Source organism: Stegostoma tigrinum, chromosome 7 (assembly GCF_030684315.1).
Source record: "Stegostoma tigrinum isolate sSteTig4 chromosome 7, sSteTig4.hap1, whole genome shotgun sequence".
NCBI lineage: Eukaryota > Metazoa > Chordata > Chondrichthyes > Orectolobiformes > Stegostomatidae > Stegostoma > Stegostoma tigrinum.
Genome location: NC_081360.1, coordinates 66513164 through 66531111, shown reverse-complemented (window position 1 = coordinate 66531111; position 17948 = coordinate 66513164). Strand labels below are relative to the sequence as shown.

The window sequence follows — 17948 nt, the reverse complement described above, 5'->3', positions numbered from 1 at the left end:
AATGCTGGCCAGCCAGCAAAGGCCACATCCCATGACTAAATAAACAAAACTGCTGCCGTTGGTGCTGACATAGATGACAACAAATGGATCCTTCCTCTCCTGCTGCACATTCTTCTCCAGTGCTGAGCGGCGTCCTTAACCTTGGTCCTGGGCAGGCAACACAGCCTTTGGTACTTCTGCTCATGGCTGGAGAAAACTATATCCGTCCCCCAATTATATTGTCCCCTATCACTACTGCATTCCTATTCTGCCCCCCCCATCTGAATGGCACCGTGAAACAAGTTTTATTGGTCAGTTATGACACAGTGTGGAGCTCGGGAACACAGTGGGCCAGGCAGCATCCGAGGAGCAGAAAGGTTGACGTTTCAGGTCGAAACCCTTCTTCAGAAATGGGGGAGAGCGAAGGGAGCTCTGAAATAAATAGAGGAGGGATGGGGCTGGGGAAGGTAGATGATAGGTGAATGTAGGTAGGCAGTGATGGGGATTGGTCATTGAGGTGGCAGGAGCGAATAGGTGGGAGAGAAGATGGACAGGTTGTGTGAGATTTTGTCTGGTCGAGGAGGTGGGGATTAAAGGGAGGGTTGGTCATGGGGTGAGGCTGTGGGTGCGGAGATTTTGAAACTGGTAAAGTCCACGTTAAGACCATTGGGTTGTAGGGTCCCAAGGCAGAAAATGAGGTGCTGCTCCTCCAGTTTCGGGGTGGTGCTGTTGTGACACTGGAGGAGGCCCAGGATGGACATGTTGCCCAGGGAGTGGGAGGGAGAGTTGAAGTGGTTCGCAGTTGGAAGGCGTTCTTTGTCACAAACAGAGTGCAGGTGCTCTACAAAGTGGTCTCCGAGCCTCTGCTTGGTCTCAGCAATGTAGAGGAGGCCACATCGGGAGCAGCGGATTCAGTAGACCACATTGGCAGATGTGCCTACCTGCACTCACCTATCACCCTCCCACCTACATTCCCCTCCACTTTCTATTTATTTATACTGCCTCACCTACAGTCATACCAGCCCTGTACTGATTACAGACTGCTTTTTTTCAGATTAGATTCCCTACAGTGTGGAAACAGGCCCTTTGGCCCAACAAGTCCACACCGCCCCTTGGAGCATTCCACCCAGATCCATAACCCACACACCCCTGAACACTATGGGCAATTTAGCGTGGCCGACCTACCTAGCTTGCACATCTTTGGACTGTGGGAGAAAACCGGAGCACCCGGAGGAAACTCACGCAGACACATGGAGAATGTGCATACTCCACACAGACAGTTACCCAAGGCTGGAACCGAACCCGGATCCCCTGGCGCTGTGAGGCTGCAGTGCTAACCACTGAGCCACCCTATTTGAATGACCTAGTCCAAAGGGAGTAACTGCTGTCTAGATCAAAGTGTCCAGATAATCTTCCCAATATACCACAATGTCTGCAGGTCAGTCTGTAGCTACTCAACTCAGATCCAAAGCTCCATGAGGAGCAAACATTTACTACAGATGTGTTCACTTTGGATCACATTAGTACACAGCAGCTTCCACATGTTGCAGCAGCAACACATCACCCATCGTACCATCATTGTCGTATTTGATTTAATTTATAAACTAATTAATCCAGATGCTCTGTTCTTTTTACGTATTAAAGTTCATTTTTCTAAAATTAAAAAGAAACATGAAAAACCCATTGATAGAATAGAGAGAAGAAAAACGCTCGAGACTTGAATACAAACTGAACTTCTTACTTTTTTTTAAAATCTAGAAATATTCACCAATCCTTATCAAAAATAAGCTTCTTTCCCTGCACTGGTGTCACAGTGTGCATTGTGACATCATTCTGCCATTGGTCTCACTGCAGGTCGCCCTGCCAATCCAAGACTTTTATTCGCTCCCTCTGACCTCTCACTCTGGAGAGTTTACATCTTCTAGTAACCTTAGTCAAAGCACCTCTGTCTACTTTTTCACCAAATTACCACAATGAAATTTCATAGAAACAGAAAAATGAAGCTGGTGTAAGCCATTCAACCCTTGAGCCTGTTCCTGCTTTGCCCCCATATCTTTTGATTCCTTTAGCTTCGAGTGTTATATCCGACCCATTGAAGTTATACAATGTTTGGCCTTGACTGCTGATTGTGGTAGTGAAATCCACAAGCTCACCACATTGGATGAAGAAATTTCTTCTAATCTCAGTAATTCTAACAGAATGGCCTCACTTGACCTTTATATCACTGTGCTGAACTGTGCACATTGCTGGTACTACTTACTGACATCCCTCCACCATCCTGTATCCTTCCTGGATTTATGAGGCTATTCAAAATTTGTTTAGTTTTACAGATCAGCTCATAATTGTCAGCCATTCCTACCCCATTTGACTCTCAATGGCTACCCTGTAATCTTTAACCAGGGTTCTAATCGCGAAAGGTAGTGAGCTTTTAAAATCTTCCAAGAGAATGATCTCACTTAGGGCTTCACATGTGGTATTTACTCCTAATGCCCATATTGACCAGTCAAGGTTACTTTGCTTTATTCTTTCAAAGTTAAGGTACTTAGTTTACCTGGGTTTTAAATCATTTGCCCATATGCCTCAGGAAATAAGTCATATGTGCTTGGAGTAGTCTTTCTTACAGGATCATAATCCATTGTAACCTCCACTGATAGTGATGCGTATGCTCTACCTTTCAACCTACTCTGCAGACGCAGTGTCCAGTTTTTCTTCAGCCATTTCATTTGTTTTGCTACCTTTTAAATTAACATAAGAATTAACCCCACAGTTTTCCCCTTGGACTTTCTTGGGCATGTAAAAAAATTAAACATTTCCTTACTGGATTTGGATTATGAATAACAGCATTCTTCTACATCTGAGGCTTCTTTTTTAAACCACTGCTCTTTAAACCGGTATTCTTTCCTCTTTTTGTTCCATTATGTTTCTTCTCTTTTGGTAGACAATTCAAGTTTGAGGCACTTAAATACTGTCTCTTTATCTTTCTGTTGTCTCTCTGAAATTCAAGAATTTTCATGTCCATGTCAATCCTTTTCAATTCCAATGTTATTTCCTTTATGTGTTCAAGCTGCTTTAAATGGCATTCACTTATAATTACCTTTTCTGGCTGTCTGTTTGAAGGACCTGGTCTCTGTTGCATTTCTACCAATTCCAAGTTATCAGGACAATTTGCAAAAAGTACCAAAACAAAGGATGAAGAGCATTTATATTGAAAGTTATTGGTAGATTGGTAGAGGTTGACATGGAGAATGCCGAAGTTTATGGGATTGACAGTTAAATGTCAAGTTTTGTTTAAATGTTAAATCAGACATATTGACCCTGGTTGGTCAAGACATTCCCTGAGAAATTAGTGATGTTAAAAGAAGTTAAAGTAACAGCTATAGAAAAGGGACAATTAACAAAAAAATTGGTATCATTTTGTTGTTCAGCACAATAGGATAATAATGTTAATATTGATACCTGAATACGTGTAACAGATTTTTATTTGATATCATGGGTTACGATTTGAAATCCTTATAAAGAAAGAATTTGCATAATAAGTGTAAAAATTCAGGATTTGGGCATTAAGTAAAGGACTAATTTTAGACATGGAAAGAGATGAAAGAAATTGCCTTCTCAATGAATTAATTATTTTCATCATGACTATAAGGCCAAATCACATATACTAATTTTAAATCTTTCGTCACTTCTATAAATAGGACAAGGACGAGTAAACCCTTCCCAGGTTGCCGATGCAATGATTGATTCAGTCTGTGATTTTGTAAACAGAAAATCTTCAACTTATTTGCAGAAGATTCGCATTGTTATTTTCCAACCACAAATGTTCAGTGAATTTCAGAACAGTCTGCAAAGACGTGAAAGGTCCAATCTTCCAGAATCAGAATCTTTATGGAATAGGGCAAAAAGTAAGTCTCAGAACAACTTACAAAAATTTTTTCTTGTGTTTATGTTTTATTTCACAAGAACTGCCTTGCTCTAATAGGTAATATTTCTGGCACTTCTAGATGCAGTAACAGGACTTATTTGGACTGATCAAAGTAAAGAGAAGAAACAACACTTTATTGAAAACCATATTATATTCAAAGATCAGATAGATCCTGTTCTGTTTGAAATCTGTGGAGGAAGCGAGCTAATTGTACAAAAGGCGAAATCCTTTATACAATGTTTAATTTTAAAAGAACAAGATGAGAAAATCATTTACAGTGATTACTTATTTCAGTTGTCTGAAAAAGAAGAAGAAGAATTAACTGCACTCCAGAAGAAACTGCAAATCACAATAGAGTTGAAATTTAAACTATCTAAAGCTGAGGCCATTATTCGTGGTGCTGCGAAGGATGTTTCATCTGCTTATTCTAAAATTCAAGAAATGATTAATAATCTCAGAGCAGAAGAATCCAAAAGAAGAGATGAAGAACTTCTCAACAATTTGGTGCAATGGTACTTTGAACAAGGTACACAGCTTACACCTTTTGACAAATCTGTGAACCTTGACCTGGAAAAGGCATTCAGTCAGTTCAAAACTGAACTCTTCATTGATTGGCAGTCCAAAAAATGGAGAGTGGATTTCAAACAAAATACTGCAGTTGACACTCAAGGAAACATAATTTGCTTGAAAAGGGCTTTGAAAACAGAAGGTAAATCTTCTCCTGTTAATAAAAAAGAACTGTTCGTCGTAATTCATTTTGATGTATTTTCCACAAAAGATGAGTGGGTGTTGCTGTAGATCAGTTCACTCATTTTGCCTTATGGATAATGGCATGCCAGAAAAACAAAACCTGTATGGAATCACCTTAGCTAGTCTTAATTCAATTTGAAGTACACATTGGTCCACAGCACAAACTCCGTAAAAGTATCACATATCTAATCTAGAAAGCAGTATCAAGCGTTCCATATGATTTGTATGGTGAACAGAAATAATTTAGGTGGTACAGTGAGATATTGTCCTGACATATAGATGTTAGGACAATGTATTCAGTAATTCTTCTGAGTACTTTGCAAACTTTTATATTTGTCCAGAAGAAAAAGTCAAAAGAGTTGGATGCTGTTGGAGATTGATTCATTTAATTTGTCCAATTCATTTGTAATGAGGAGATGTCATATTTCATGTTTGTAGTGAACAAGAAAAAAATTATTCCTCAAATACTTATACAATGAGATCATCTGCCTTTTAAGTGAAAACAATTAAATATCTGACTTATCTTACAATTGTCATGGCAGAAGTTAGTTATAACGCTGGATGATTAATTTGGGGAAGAGAAAACATCCTAGCACTGACAGCCATTTCTTGAGGCTAAAAAAACTTTGACTAGCATATGAATGATGATTAAAAAATATGATGTGATTCATTTGATTTATTTCCAGGACTGGCAACAGACAACATTCCTAGCCACTGGGATGACATGCAGAAATCACAATACAAATTTATACCGTTACAACAGCAATCCCAAGAATATCAGGAAGTAGTGAAATCAATAACAGCATCACAGAACTTAATGAGACTAAATAAACCGATTAAGATTGTGAAGGTATTTTACTATTTGTTGATAAAGTAATCCTCTTTCATGGCATCAGAGTAACAAGTGAACAAATTTTCACTTAATATATGATTGTTTTAAAGCTGCAAAACATGAAGCATTAACTCTGTTTCTTTGTCTGCTATTGCTATGAACATATGGTGATCTATTTCATAATGTATATCATAGAAAATTAGCATGAAAATAATTGCTGGGCAGTACGTTTCCAAAGAAATTAGGTATTCTTCTGAGTTAGAGATGCTTTGGATGAAGTTTGAGCAGTGAATAAAAAGAGTGAAATTTGGAGGCTATCATCTGAAATCCTCCTAAAAAGTCCCAACAACTTTAAAAAAATTCAGTGGATGTCACCATCACTAGCTAGGCCATCATTTATTGCCAATCCCCAATTGCATGCAAGAGTCAGCCAGATTGTTGTGGATTTGGAGTCATGTGGTCAGACTAGGTAAAGATGGCAGATTTCCAACCTTAAAACATGTTGACAGTATAGTCATGATGGTATAGAGGAAAAATCCTTGTCCATTTTCTCTTTAAAATGATTTCATGTTTACTCACCATAGATCAATCCAATCAGTCCCATTACCCTGAGTTGACATGTAAGTTTATTTCCCTGAAGGTTTCCTTTCCCTTCCCAGCATGGCCTGCTTGAGCTCTGAAGAAGGCCAGCATGTGCTCTTAAGAGTGTAGGGAGCAGATCAGTAGTGGACAAAGGACAGAAGGTTTGGCAGAGGGAATGCGGACATAATGCAGTACAGTCACTGCAGGTGGGCCCTCAATAATGATGTTAGTAAGAAAGAAATCACACACACACTAGCATTCGCCGTGAGAGCTATTATATCTAATACCTGGCCAATAGGCATGAGAAATTAATATTTACATCTCTATGTTGGCAATCTTTAATTAACTCAAACATCTTCAAGTGCCTGTTGATTCCTTATCTCATTATTGTTTATGGAACCTTACCCATTACTGCAATCAAACTGACTAGTGTGTGATTATTCGGGACCCTTGTTTGAGTAAAGATGACGCAATTGCCACTATTCAATCCCATGACACTGGCCCCTAACTAGGGAAGAATTGAAAAGAATGGCAAGCTCTTTCTTTATCTCCAGTCCTGTTTACTTAAGAAGTCTGGGATAGCAGGCTTCCTGGATCAAACGACTTATCTACTCTAAGCCTAACAAGCGTTTTCCCATTTGCTACCATGTTTCACCTTTTCCATTATTTTGACCACCTTCTTTGAATGTTTTGTTAGCACCTGCTTCCTTTGTAATTGCAGATTTGAGGAATATGGGGATAGCACTGGAAAACGGCGTTGAGATGGGTGATTAGTCATAATCTAGGAAAGCAGAGGATATTTTTGGCTAAGTGGATTATTCCTGCTCCAATATTCAATAATGATTGATTATTCTGTTTTTGTCCAGTATGATACACATGTACCAACCTTATTAATCCTACTAGGACACACTACATCTCTTTGTTCCTAGTTGCTATTTCTGTGTTGCTGAGAAGCTTTTGGGATTCCTTTTTATTGTTAACTGCAATCCATTCTCATATTTTACCTTTCACTGTCTTATTTTCTTCATCATTTTTCCTTTCACTGTATTGTTTTATTCTGGGTCACGTGTGACGAATTCACCTAACATGTATTGTTCACAGTGTTCCACCGTATGTTTTGACAAAAACCTAGACAGTGTTTTCAATAAAACCTAGAGAAATATAGACAGTTTCAACTTTGGCTACCCTTAGTTGTTTATCCTGTTTGCATGACTTGTTCATAACATTACAAAGTCATCCAACTTGTTTTTCAGAATAATGTCATGTGAACAATTAAAATATACCACGCTTTTGCGTGCTGTGAAAAACCCTATACGAATGTAACAGAACAACGAGTCACTGAGTTAACTTAATTTCCAAACCAAAATGGCTGCCTGGATTTGCGTATGCATTGGGCCAGAGCACCAACTCCAATGACAAAAAATCCTATGCAATTTCAGATTGAACACCATGGGATTATTTAATTTGACATTTATATGCATAGAATTGCTCCAAATTAAATGAATCAGCATATCTACAACAGGGTCTTGTGAAAGAAACCTAGATTTTGAACAGGAAAACCTCAAAACATAGGACCCAAAAAAATAAATCTAGTTGGAAAAACAAAGAAGTGGCAAGATTGGTTGTAGACTTTTGCTCCTTTCATCATATTCTCTATTTCCTCAGTCGAATGTGTCCATGCTGACCAAGTTTTCCAAACTAAACTTGTTCCACTCACCTGCATTTGGTCCATATCCCTGTAAACCTCTCCTATTCATGTACCTGTCCAAATGTCTTTTAATTGTTGTTGCTGCATCTACCACTTCCTCTGGCAGTTCGTCCCACATACAAACCACCCTTTGTGTGAAAAGATTGCCCCTCAGATCCTTTCAAATCTTTCTTCTCTCACCTTAAAAATATGTCCCCAAGTTTGTAACTCACCCACCATAGGGGAAGGACCCTTGCTATTCACCTTATCTATGCCCCTCATGATTTTGTAAACCTTTATAAGGCCACCGTTTATAAGATATCCAGAACTGCAACAGTACTGCAAAAGTGGCTTCACCAACATCCTGTACAACCTCAACATGACATCCCAACTCCTGTACTCCATGGACTAAACAATGGAGGCAACAATGCAAAATGATTTCTTAACCACCCTGTCTACCTGTGATGCAACTGTCAATGAAAAATGTACCTGAACCCCTAGGTCTTCCTGTTCGACAGTACTACCCAGGGCCCTCCCATTAACTGTATAAGCCCTGGCCTTGTTTGTTTTACCAAAATGCAATACCTTGCATTTTTCCAAATTAAACTCCACCTGCCAGCTCTTAGCCCATTTGCCCAATTGATCAAGATCCCTTTGTAATCTTAGATGACCTTCTTCAATTTCAGCTCTACCACCAATTTTGGTATATTCTGCAAACTTATGAACCATGTTTCTCAATTGAAATTGTTTATATGAGTGACAAACAGAAGTTGGCTCAGTATTCATTATCCAAGAATCCCTGGCTTTGGTTCCTCTGCCTTTAATCCATTTTATAATATACTTAAGATTCATGCATGAAATCTCTGCTTCTCGAAAGCCATCCATTGACCCAGTACAGTTATCCTCTTAATTTTTGGTTCTGACTGCCTGGATGCATATTGAAGTTAGTCCACTTCCTCTTTAAACATTCTGTGCTTGATTACTGCTTGCTCTTCAAATTCAAGTTGAAACCTTATGATTCAGTAATCACTGTTCTTTAACAGCACACCCTCCCACACCTAACCCACCTCATTCCCCAGCACCAGATCCAGCAATATAATAGAAGCAAAATACAAGTGGAAGCTTGGGATCTGAAATAAAACCAGGAGAAAGTTTGGCTGCCCAGGGGAGGGTCTGTGGAAAAAGAAAAGAGTTAAATTTCAAGTCAAGAACGATGCTTGAAGTGACGACTGTTGAAATTTCCATGACTGGCAGATTTTTTAAAAAATGTTTATGGGATATGGGAATCATTGGCTGGGCCAGCATTTATTGTCAGCCTCTAGTTACCCTTGAGGAAGTGGTGGTGCTGATTTGCCTTCTTGAATTGTTGCAGTACATTTGATATTGATAGGCCCACAGTGCCCTTAGGGAGGGAATTCCAGGAATTTAACTGAGCAACATTGAAGAAACAATGATGGTGAGTGGCTTGGAGAGAAACTTACAGATGATGAAGTTCCCTTGTATCTGTTGCCCTTTGTGCAGTGCATCTTGTAGGTGGTATACATTGCTGTGCCTTAGCATCAATGGTGGAGGGAGTGAATGTTTGTGAATATATTGCCATCAAATGAGTTGCTTTGTCCTGGATGGCGTCAAGCTTCTTGAGTGTTGAGGGAGCTGCATTCATCCAGGCAACTGGGGAGTATTCCATCACACTCATGTACCTTGTAGATGGTGGGCACCAATGATCTCTTCAGGAGGCCTTCATAATTAATTTGCTTCCTAAAGAGACCAAAAAAAGCTAAATTCAATCTAGTTCCAAAGGCTAGCTGATTTTCCACACATCGAATTGATGAAACTTAGGTGTCACTCAAACATCCTATGAAAATGACTATGAAAAGGGTAGAATAACATATATATGCAGCTCATTTGTAATATTATCACTTGAGTATAAATATGTCAACACACCACAGATACATATCAAGATAATAAAATGTGAGGCTGGATGAACACAGCAGGCCAAGCAGCATCTCAGGAGCACAAAAGCTGACGTTTCGGGCCTAGACCCTTCATCAGAGAGATCTCTGATGAAGGGTCTAGGCCCGAAACGTCAGCTTTTGTGCTCCTGAGATGCTGCTTGGCCTGCTGTGTTCATCCAGCCTCACATTTTATTATCTTGGAATCTCCAGCATCTGCAGTTCCCATTATCACAGATACATATCCTAGCCTTTTAGTATTATTACCAGCAACATGGTTGGACTAGAGTTTGTATTTCCAGATGTTTCACAACTAAATGATTGTAATAAGAGCTAATAAAAAATATTCAGATACAGGAACTCTGAAAGACCAAAATTATTCAGCAGATCAGGAGAGAACAGATGATTTAACGTTTCAGGATTGGATACTTATTTTATAGAAGCCAACATTGTATTGTTGAAAGAACTTTGAGTCTTGTTTTAAAGTTAAATTGCCTATAAAATGTAATAAAGAAATTTTATTGAACAGATTGAAAGATTGCAAAACATGTGCCTTTGGAAGAATTATATGATTAAAAAGCAACAGCTGGAAGATAAGAATCCTGCTGGCACTACTAATGAACATGTCCTATTTCATGGAACAGCACAAGACACGCTTGATTCAATCAACCATCATGGATTTAATCGTAGTTATGCAGGAAGGAATGGTAAGGAACATGATTTCCCTCATAGTCAAAATGGAAAATTTAAAATGCTGAAAAGATGGTTGTGACTATTTTATTTTTACTATTCATCAAAACTACAGTTTTTACAAAATATTTTAATGATGAAATTGCTGGAAAAGCTCAGTAAGTATGGCAGCATCAATGAAGAGAAATCAGAGGTAATGTTTTAGGTCCGGAGACCCCTCCACAAAACAAACGATGGAGTAGTGATAATGGGAACTGCAGATGCTGGAGAATCCAAGATAATAAAGTGTGGAGCTGGATGAACACAGCAGGCCAAGCAGCATCTCAGGAGTACAAAAGCTGACGTTTCAGGCCTAGACCCTGCATCAGAGAGGGGGATGGGGAGAGGGAACTGGAATAAATAGGGAGAGAGGAGGAGGCGAACTGAAGATGGAGAGAAAACAAGATAGGTAGAGAGGAGAGTATAGGTGAGGAGGTAGGGAGGGGATAGGTCAGTCCAGGGAAGATGGACAGGTCAAGGAGGCGGGATGAGGTGGTAGGTAGGAAATGGAGGTGCGGCTTGAGGTGGGAGGAAGGGATGGGTGAGAGGAAGAACAGGTCAGGGAAGCAGAGACAGGCTGGGCTGGTTTTGGGATGCAGTGGGGTGAGGGGATGAGCTGAGCTGGTTTTGTGATGCAGTGGGGGGAGGGGAAGAACTGGGCTGGTTTTGGGTGTCAGTGGGGGAAGGGGAGATTTTGAAGCTGGTGAAGTCCACATTGATACCATTGAGCTGCAGGGTTTACAAGCAGAATATGAGTTGCTGTTCCTTCAACCTTCGGGTAGCATCATTGTGGCACTGCAGGAGGCAGTGGTTGAGAACTGCAGGAGGCCCATGATGGACATGTTGTCTGAGGAATGGGAGGCGGAATTGAAATGGTTCGCGACTGGCAAGTCCAGTTGTTTGTTGCGGTCCCCAAGCCTCCACTTGGTTTCCACAATGTAGAGGAAGCCACACTGGGTACAATGGATACAATATACCACATTGGCAGATGTGCAGGTGAACATCTGCTTGATATGGAAGGTCATCTTCGGGCCTGGGATGGGGGTGAGGGAGGAGGTGTGGGGCAAGTGTAGCACATCCTGCGGTTGCAGGGGAAGGTGCCGGGTGTGGTAGGGCTGGAGGGGAGTGTGGAGCGGACAAGGGAGTCGTGGAGAGAGTGGTCTCTCCGGAAGGCAGACAAGGGTGGGGATGGAAAAATGTCTTGGGTGGTGGGGTCGGATTATAGATGACGGAAGTGTCAGAGGATAATACATTGTATCCGGAGGTTGGTGGGGTGGTATGTGAGAATGAGGGGGATCCTCTGGGGGCGGTTGTGGCGGGGGCGGGGTGTGAGGGATGTGTTGCGGGAAATGCGGGAGACACAGTCGAGGGCGTTCTCAACCACTGCGGGTGGAAAGTTTCAGTCCTTGAAGAACGTGGACATCTGGGATGTGCGAGAGTGGAATGCCTCATCCTGGGAGCAGATGCAGCGGAGACGGAGGAATTGGGAATAGGGGATGGAATTTTTGCCGGAGGGTGGGTGGGAGGAGGTGTATTCTAGGTAGCTGTGGAGGTCAGTTGGCTTGAAATGGACATCAGTTTCGAGCTGGTTACCTGAGATGGAGACTGCGAGGTCCAGGAAGGTGAGGGGTGTGCTGGAGATGGCCCTGGTGAACTTGAGGTTGGGGTGGAAGGTGTTGGTGAAGTGGATGAACTGTTCGAGCTCCTCTGGGGAGCGAGAGGCGGCGCCAATACAGTCATCAATGTAACGGAGGAAGAGGTGGGGTTTGGGACCTATGTAGGTGCGGAAGAGGGTCTGTTCCACGTAACCTACAAAGAGGCAGGCATAGCTTGGGCCCATGCGGGTACCCATAGCCACCACCTTTGTCTATAGGAAGTGGGAGGAGTCGAAAGAGAAGTTGTTGAGGATGAGGACGAGTTCGGCGAGGCTGATGAGGGTGTCGGTGGAGGGGGATTGGTTGGGCCTGCGGGACAGGAAGAAGTGGAGGGCCTTGAGGCCATTTGCATGAGGAATACAGGTGTATAGGGACTGGACGTCCAAGGTGAAAATGAGGTGTTGAGGGCCTGAGAGTTGGAAGTCCTGGAGGAGGTGGCGGGCGTGGGTGGTGTCACGGACGTAGGTAGGGAGTTCCTGGACTAAATGGGAGAAAATGGAGTCCAGATAGGTAGGGATGAGTTCGGTGGGGCAGGAACAGGCTGAGACAATGAGTCGACCAGGGCAGGCAGGTCAAGGACCGCAACTTTCCACCCGCAGTGGTTGAGAACGCCCTTGACCGCGTCTCCCGCATTTCCCGCAACACATCCCTCACACCCCGTCCCCACCACAACCGCCCCCAGAGGATCCCCCTCGTTCTCACATACCACCCCACCAACCTCCAGATACAACGTATTATCCTCCAACACTTTTATGCCATCTACAATCCGACCCCACCACCCAAGCTATTTTTCCATCCACACCCTTGTCTGCTTTCCGGAGAGACCACTCTCTCCGCGACTCCCTTGTCCGCTCCACACTCCCCTCCAACCCTACCACACCCGGCACCTTCCCCTGCAACCGCAGGAAGTGCTGCACTTGCCCCACACCTCCTCCCTCACCCCCATCCCAGGCTGAAAGATGACCTTCCATATCAAGCAGATGTTCACCTGCACATCTGCCAATGTGGTATATTGTATCCATTGTACCCAGTGTGGCTTCCTCTACATTGGGAAAACCAAGCGAAGGCTTGGAGACCACTTTGCAGAACACCTCTGCTCGGTTCACAACAAACAAATGCACCTCCCAGTCGTGATCCATTTCAACTCCCCCTCCCATTCCTCAGACGACATGTCCATCATGGGCCTCCTGCAGTGCCACAATGATGCCACCCGAAGGTTGCAAGAACAACAACTCATATTCTGCTTGGGAACCCTGCAGCCCAATGGTATCAATGTGGACTTCACAAGCTTCAAAATCTCCCATTCCCCCACTGCATCCCAAAACCAGCCCAGTTCTTCCCCTCCCCCCACTGCATCCCAAAACCAGCCCAGCCTGTCTCTGCTTCCCTAACCTGTTCTTCCTCTCACCCATCCCTTCCTCCCACCTCAAGCCACACCTCCATTTCCTACCTACTAACCTCATCCTTCCTCCTTGACCTGTCCATCTTCCTTGGACTGACCTATCCCCTCCCCACCTATACTCTCCTCTCTACCTATCTTGTTTTCTCTCCATCTTCTGTCGCCCTCCCTATTTATTCCAGAACCCTCTCCCCATCCCCCTCTCTGATGAAGGGTCTAGGCCCGAAACGTCAGCTTTTGTGCTCCTGAAATGATGGAGTAGTTTTGTTTTCTTAAAAAAACAACAAATGTAGATTTTTAAAAAGAATGTTTGATCTTTAATTGGAATGTTATCAATAAACTTGGCTGATAGCTGCTGAGTTTTTTAGACTGTGAAATAGACCAGCGAGCACAAAAAAATATGATAAATGTGTCAACTGACTTGATTTTCATTCGGCCTTAGAACGTGTCTTTGCTGTTCCCGAAAGTGAGACTGCACTACAGGCATTACGATATCTAAACAAAATAAGCTCCACATTTCTCTAAACCTTTTAGTTTTTCTCTTTAAATGTTTTTAATGAAGTAAGTCCGGAAAGTGTTTCATTTAAGGATGTTCGAAGCAGATAAGTTTTCTCCTCAAGACAAAATGATATGTCATTTGGTACTTGTGGTACATAAAATGATTGTACTTTTTTTGTTTTTCTTGTATAGCCACAGCACTCGGGAAGGGCACCTATTTTGCTGTAAATGCAAGTTATTCTTATCAGGAAACATACTCAAGGACTGATGCTCATGGATTTAAGCACATATATCGTGCTCGAGTACTTACTGGAGTCTCCTGCCGAGGACAGCCAGGAATGATCACTCCCCCTTCAAAGTCTTCAACAAATCCTACAGACTTGTATGATAGCGTCGTTGATGATGAACAAAACCCAACAATGTTCGTCATTTTCAATGATATTCAAGCCTATCCAGAATATTTAATAACTTTTGCATCATAGAGTCATTTCAGATAGAAAATCCCATTATAATGGTTTGTTATGTACTCTTTTACATTTGTGTTGCTCAACTAAAATTGTTTCTAACTTTCTTGAAACCTTTCAGTCAATATTGCATACATCTGTCCTGAAATCAGTTTTTAGGTCAGGAAAATCAGTCTGAAAAGCTATTGAAATTACTGGGTAGCAGGGCCAGAAAACTTTATTTCAGGGTCTAAACAATGAGTTTTATTCCTGATCAAGGATGAATTTCTGACTTTGTTTTTTGTAAGTTTCTAACACAAGATTGTCTTGGACAGTCTCGAGACAGTTTCACATGGGCATAAGACTTAAGAATAAACTGCTGAGAGAAATGACTCTTAGATTAGCAAATAAAGATTATGTCAATGCTTTTCGTAGTGTTTTTGAAATATAAGTTGAGCGTCTTTTGAATATTGAGGCTTCAAGTCTCAGGAGCAAAACTATTATCAACTCCCCTTCAACTTCCTGTAAAGTTCCCATGTAGTTTTAGTAAAGTGCAGATTCCCAAAATAACTCATGTCTTTGCATTGATATCAGGGAAATACTAAATATTCTCACAATGCCATCTGCACAGATTTTGAAAAGTCTGCATGAGGAATACCTCATGAATCCTCTGTAGAGTACAAATTAGTTAAGCTAAAAAGACAGCCACGGTCTAACTTTTGCTTAGCTGCTGGTATTAGGTGTTTGTTCTTGCCTTTTTGATCAGATCATCACCAGATGAATTCCCTTAACTTTATTTGGCAACCAACATTGGATGTAATAGTGATGATACTTGGTTCTGTGGTCTCCTAAACAGTTACTGATCTGCTAGATCAGATTCATGATCATTTCTGATGTTAGCTTCTTCTGCTTGGTAGTTACTTACTTAAAGTGAAAGTGGATGGGTTATGATGGGGAATACTATAAGTGGACAATTAAACAGTGGTAAGACCAGTACCGATGAGCAAATATGTACGCCTGTTGCTTTAACTTCATTTGAAAATGTTCCTAATCAGAACACTTAGTGGGGAAGCAGAAATCAGAAATCCTAATAGAGATGACACACTGGATCTGGGCTACCTGAATACTCAACTTATTACTGGAGAAAGCAGCAGAATCATAGAAAATGATGCAGGGAAAGTGAACTCATTTGAAGTGGGTTAAAGCAGAGAAAGTGCCAGCCATTGTGTTTCAAAATTAGGTTCATTGGACTGTCTGATAAGAGTACTTAAAGACATGATAAATCAGTTGAGGTGTTTCTGTATGTAGCCTTACAAAAGAGACTCGTTTTTTAGCTTCATTTGACTCGGAAAAAGTTTAGACTCATATTTGACCATTTTTTCTCTATGTAAAGGTGTAGTTTGGGATTTCAACATACCTGCAAAGACAGACTTTGACAATATGTGCAAAGTATCATTTTCCTATATCTACTGAGATTCTCCTTTATTTGGTAATTCGTGGATTTTAGTCATTTTTGACACCAGAAGTAAGAATTGATGAATGCTAATGATTGTAAATTCTTTTAACTGTCAATGATTTCTTGGAAATATTCAAATATATCACTGTACATCACATTCTTCCTGTTTGCAATTTATGTTTGGAATTGTCATGCAAAATCAGAAATGTGATCTCTTATTTTTCTTTGCATTAACCCCCTGATTCAAGGTCTAAGACATACTTGTAAGACATATTTTTATATAGAATTAATAAAACTACCCGATGTCCCAATGTAGAAATTCTAAAACTATACAAAAACAGAACCCATTGAGAAATTTGGTTGATTTTACAGTAATTTTATTTATTTGTTCATTATATGTAAGGATAGCTGGCAAGGCCAGCATTTGTTGGCCAACACAATTGCCTTTGAAAACTTGCTAGTTGGCTGCGTTAAGGAACTGCTGCAGTCCATGTGGTGCAGGGACGTCCACAGTGCTGCATGGAAGGAAATTCCAGGTTTTTGACCCAACAGCAGTGAAGACATTGTGATATAAGTCCAAGTGATGATGCTGTGTTGCTTGAAGGGTAACTTAGGTGCTGGTATTCCCATGCATTTTCCGCTCTAATCTTTCTAGTTGGTGGGGTTCTTGAATTTGAAATGTGCTGTCGAAGGAGACATGGCAAGTTTGTGCAGCGAGTCTTATGGATAGTACTTTCCAATTAAGAAGTGAACATTTAAGGTGGTGCATGGGATATCAATTAAACAGACTGCTTTATCATAGATGTTATCGATGTTATTGAAATTCATTGAAGTTGCATTCATCCAGCAAGGGGTGTAAACAGAGGAGAATAAAAAATTACCTGCTGTGAATTCTCAGCTTCTGACCTGCACTGTATTTAGATAGTTGGTCAAGCTCAGTTTCTGGTCAATTGTATACCCCAAGATGTTCATGTTAGAGACCATAGTACAACTGAATATCAAAAGGAGATGGTTAATGCCTGACACTTGTGAAAACATTGTTTTTTTGCTAGCTGAAACCTGAATATTGTCATGTCTTGTCCCATGCAAGTGCAAACTGTTTCAGTATCAGAGGAGTAACAGATCATACTGAAAACTGGAATCATCAGGTAACATCCTACTCCTGCCTTAAGGCAAACAGTTGGTGTGACGTCCTGAACTGGAGATGATCGACCAATAAAAAGAACAGTCAGATTATTTGGTGCTCACTTTCACTGCAATTAATAGAATTTCCACTCTCCTTTACAACTTTACTTCAGTTTTCACTGGGGTGCGTTGATTTCATAAACAATCAATCAGTCTCACCACACATTTGAATAAGAAGAACTACAGATTTTAAAAGGCACAAAAATACTTTGGACTGAATTTTAACATTTGTCAGAAGTGGGAATGGAGTCAAATGACGTTCAAGATTCCACCCGTCCTGGGTTTTCCCAGAATGTTGCAGAGTTTGGCTTCCCATCCCAGTGGAGGCTTCCAGGAGTGCTGATTGCCCCAGATTTCCCATCTCAACTGCCTGATCATTGTGAATAGCTCCAAATGTGCACTGTACTGCTGCGTATGTGCAATCCAGAGCAGGCACAGTGTGCACGCACAGACAAAACCACAAGGGAGCAGCAGCTTACTGGCCAGCACCACTGCCCTCCCAGTGTCAATAGCTGACGGAGTGGGGGAGTATGGGAGTGGGGTTCCTGCAGGGTTTGGCATTGTTGTGGGGTGGTGTAGGTAGGCATCCAGTGCATGCCTAACTCCGAGCTCTGAAGCTAGATACAGAAGTACCAAGTCCAAGGGTGAGATCCATTATAAGACCAAACAGGGGTCCAGGCAAGCTTATTGGAGAATGAGAGATCTAGGGATGCCAGAAGAGGAGTTGAGGGCTGCAGTGGGGCCTAATGGAAAGGGGAGAGAAGGGGGAAGACCTGTTGGTGGAGAGCAGGTGTTAGGGTGAGTCAAGCAACTTGTTCTGGTAGTCTGAACACCATTACTCCCTGATTCTAAGATCTTATTAGTACAGCCACCCGCACC

At 41.6% G+C, this 17948-nt stretch overlaps 1 protein-coding gene across 3 annotated transcripts in view; it reads left to right on the top strand.

Moving 5' to 3' along the window:
- LOC125454041 (protein mono-ADP-ribosyltransferase PARP14-like) overlaps nt 1-17008 on the top strand; it is a 63908-nt gene extending 46900 nt beyond the window's left edge. For 2 of the 3 annotated variants that reach the window (XM_048534300.2, XM_059647382.1), the window contains exons 13-17: nt 3675-3881; nt 3981-4610; nt 5338-5501; nt 10234-10411; nt 14178-17007. In XM_048534300.2, coding sequence (XP_048390257.1) covers nt 3675-3881; nt 3981-4610; nt 5338-5501; nt 10234-10411; nt 14178-14467 — 1469 coding nt within the window. In that variant the 3' untranslated portion in view covers nt 14468-17007. Of the gene's footprint in view, nt 1-3674; nt 3882-3980; nt 4611-5337; nt 5502-10233; nt 10412-14177 lie in introns of all 3 variants that reach the window. The other variant, XM_059647381.1, reaches the window with a different exon arrangement.
- Nucleotides 17009-17948: the final 940 nt, after the last annotated feature.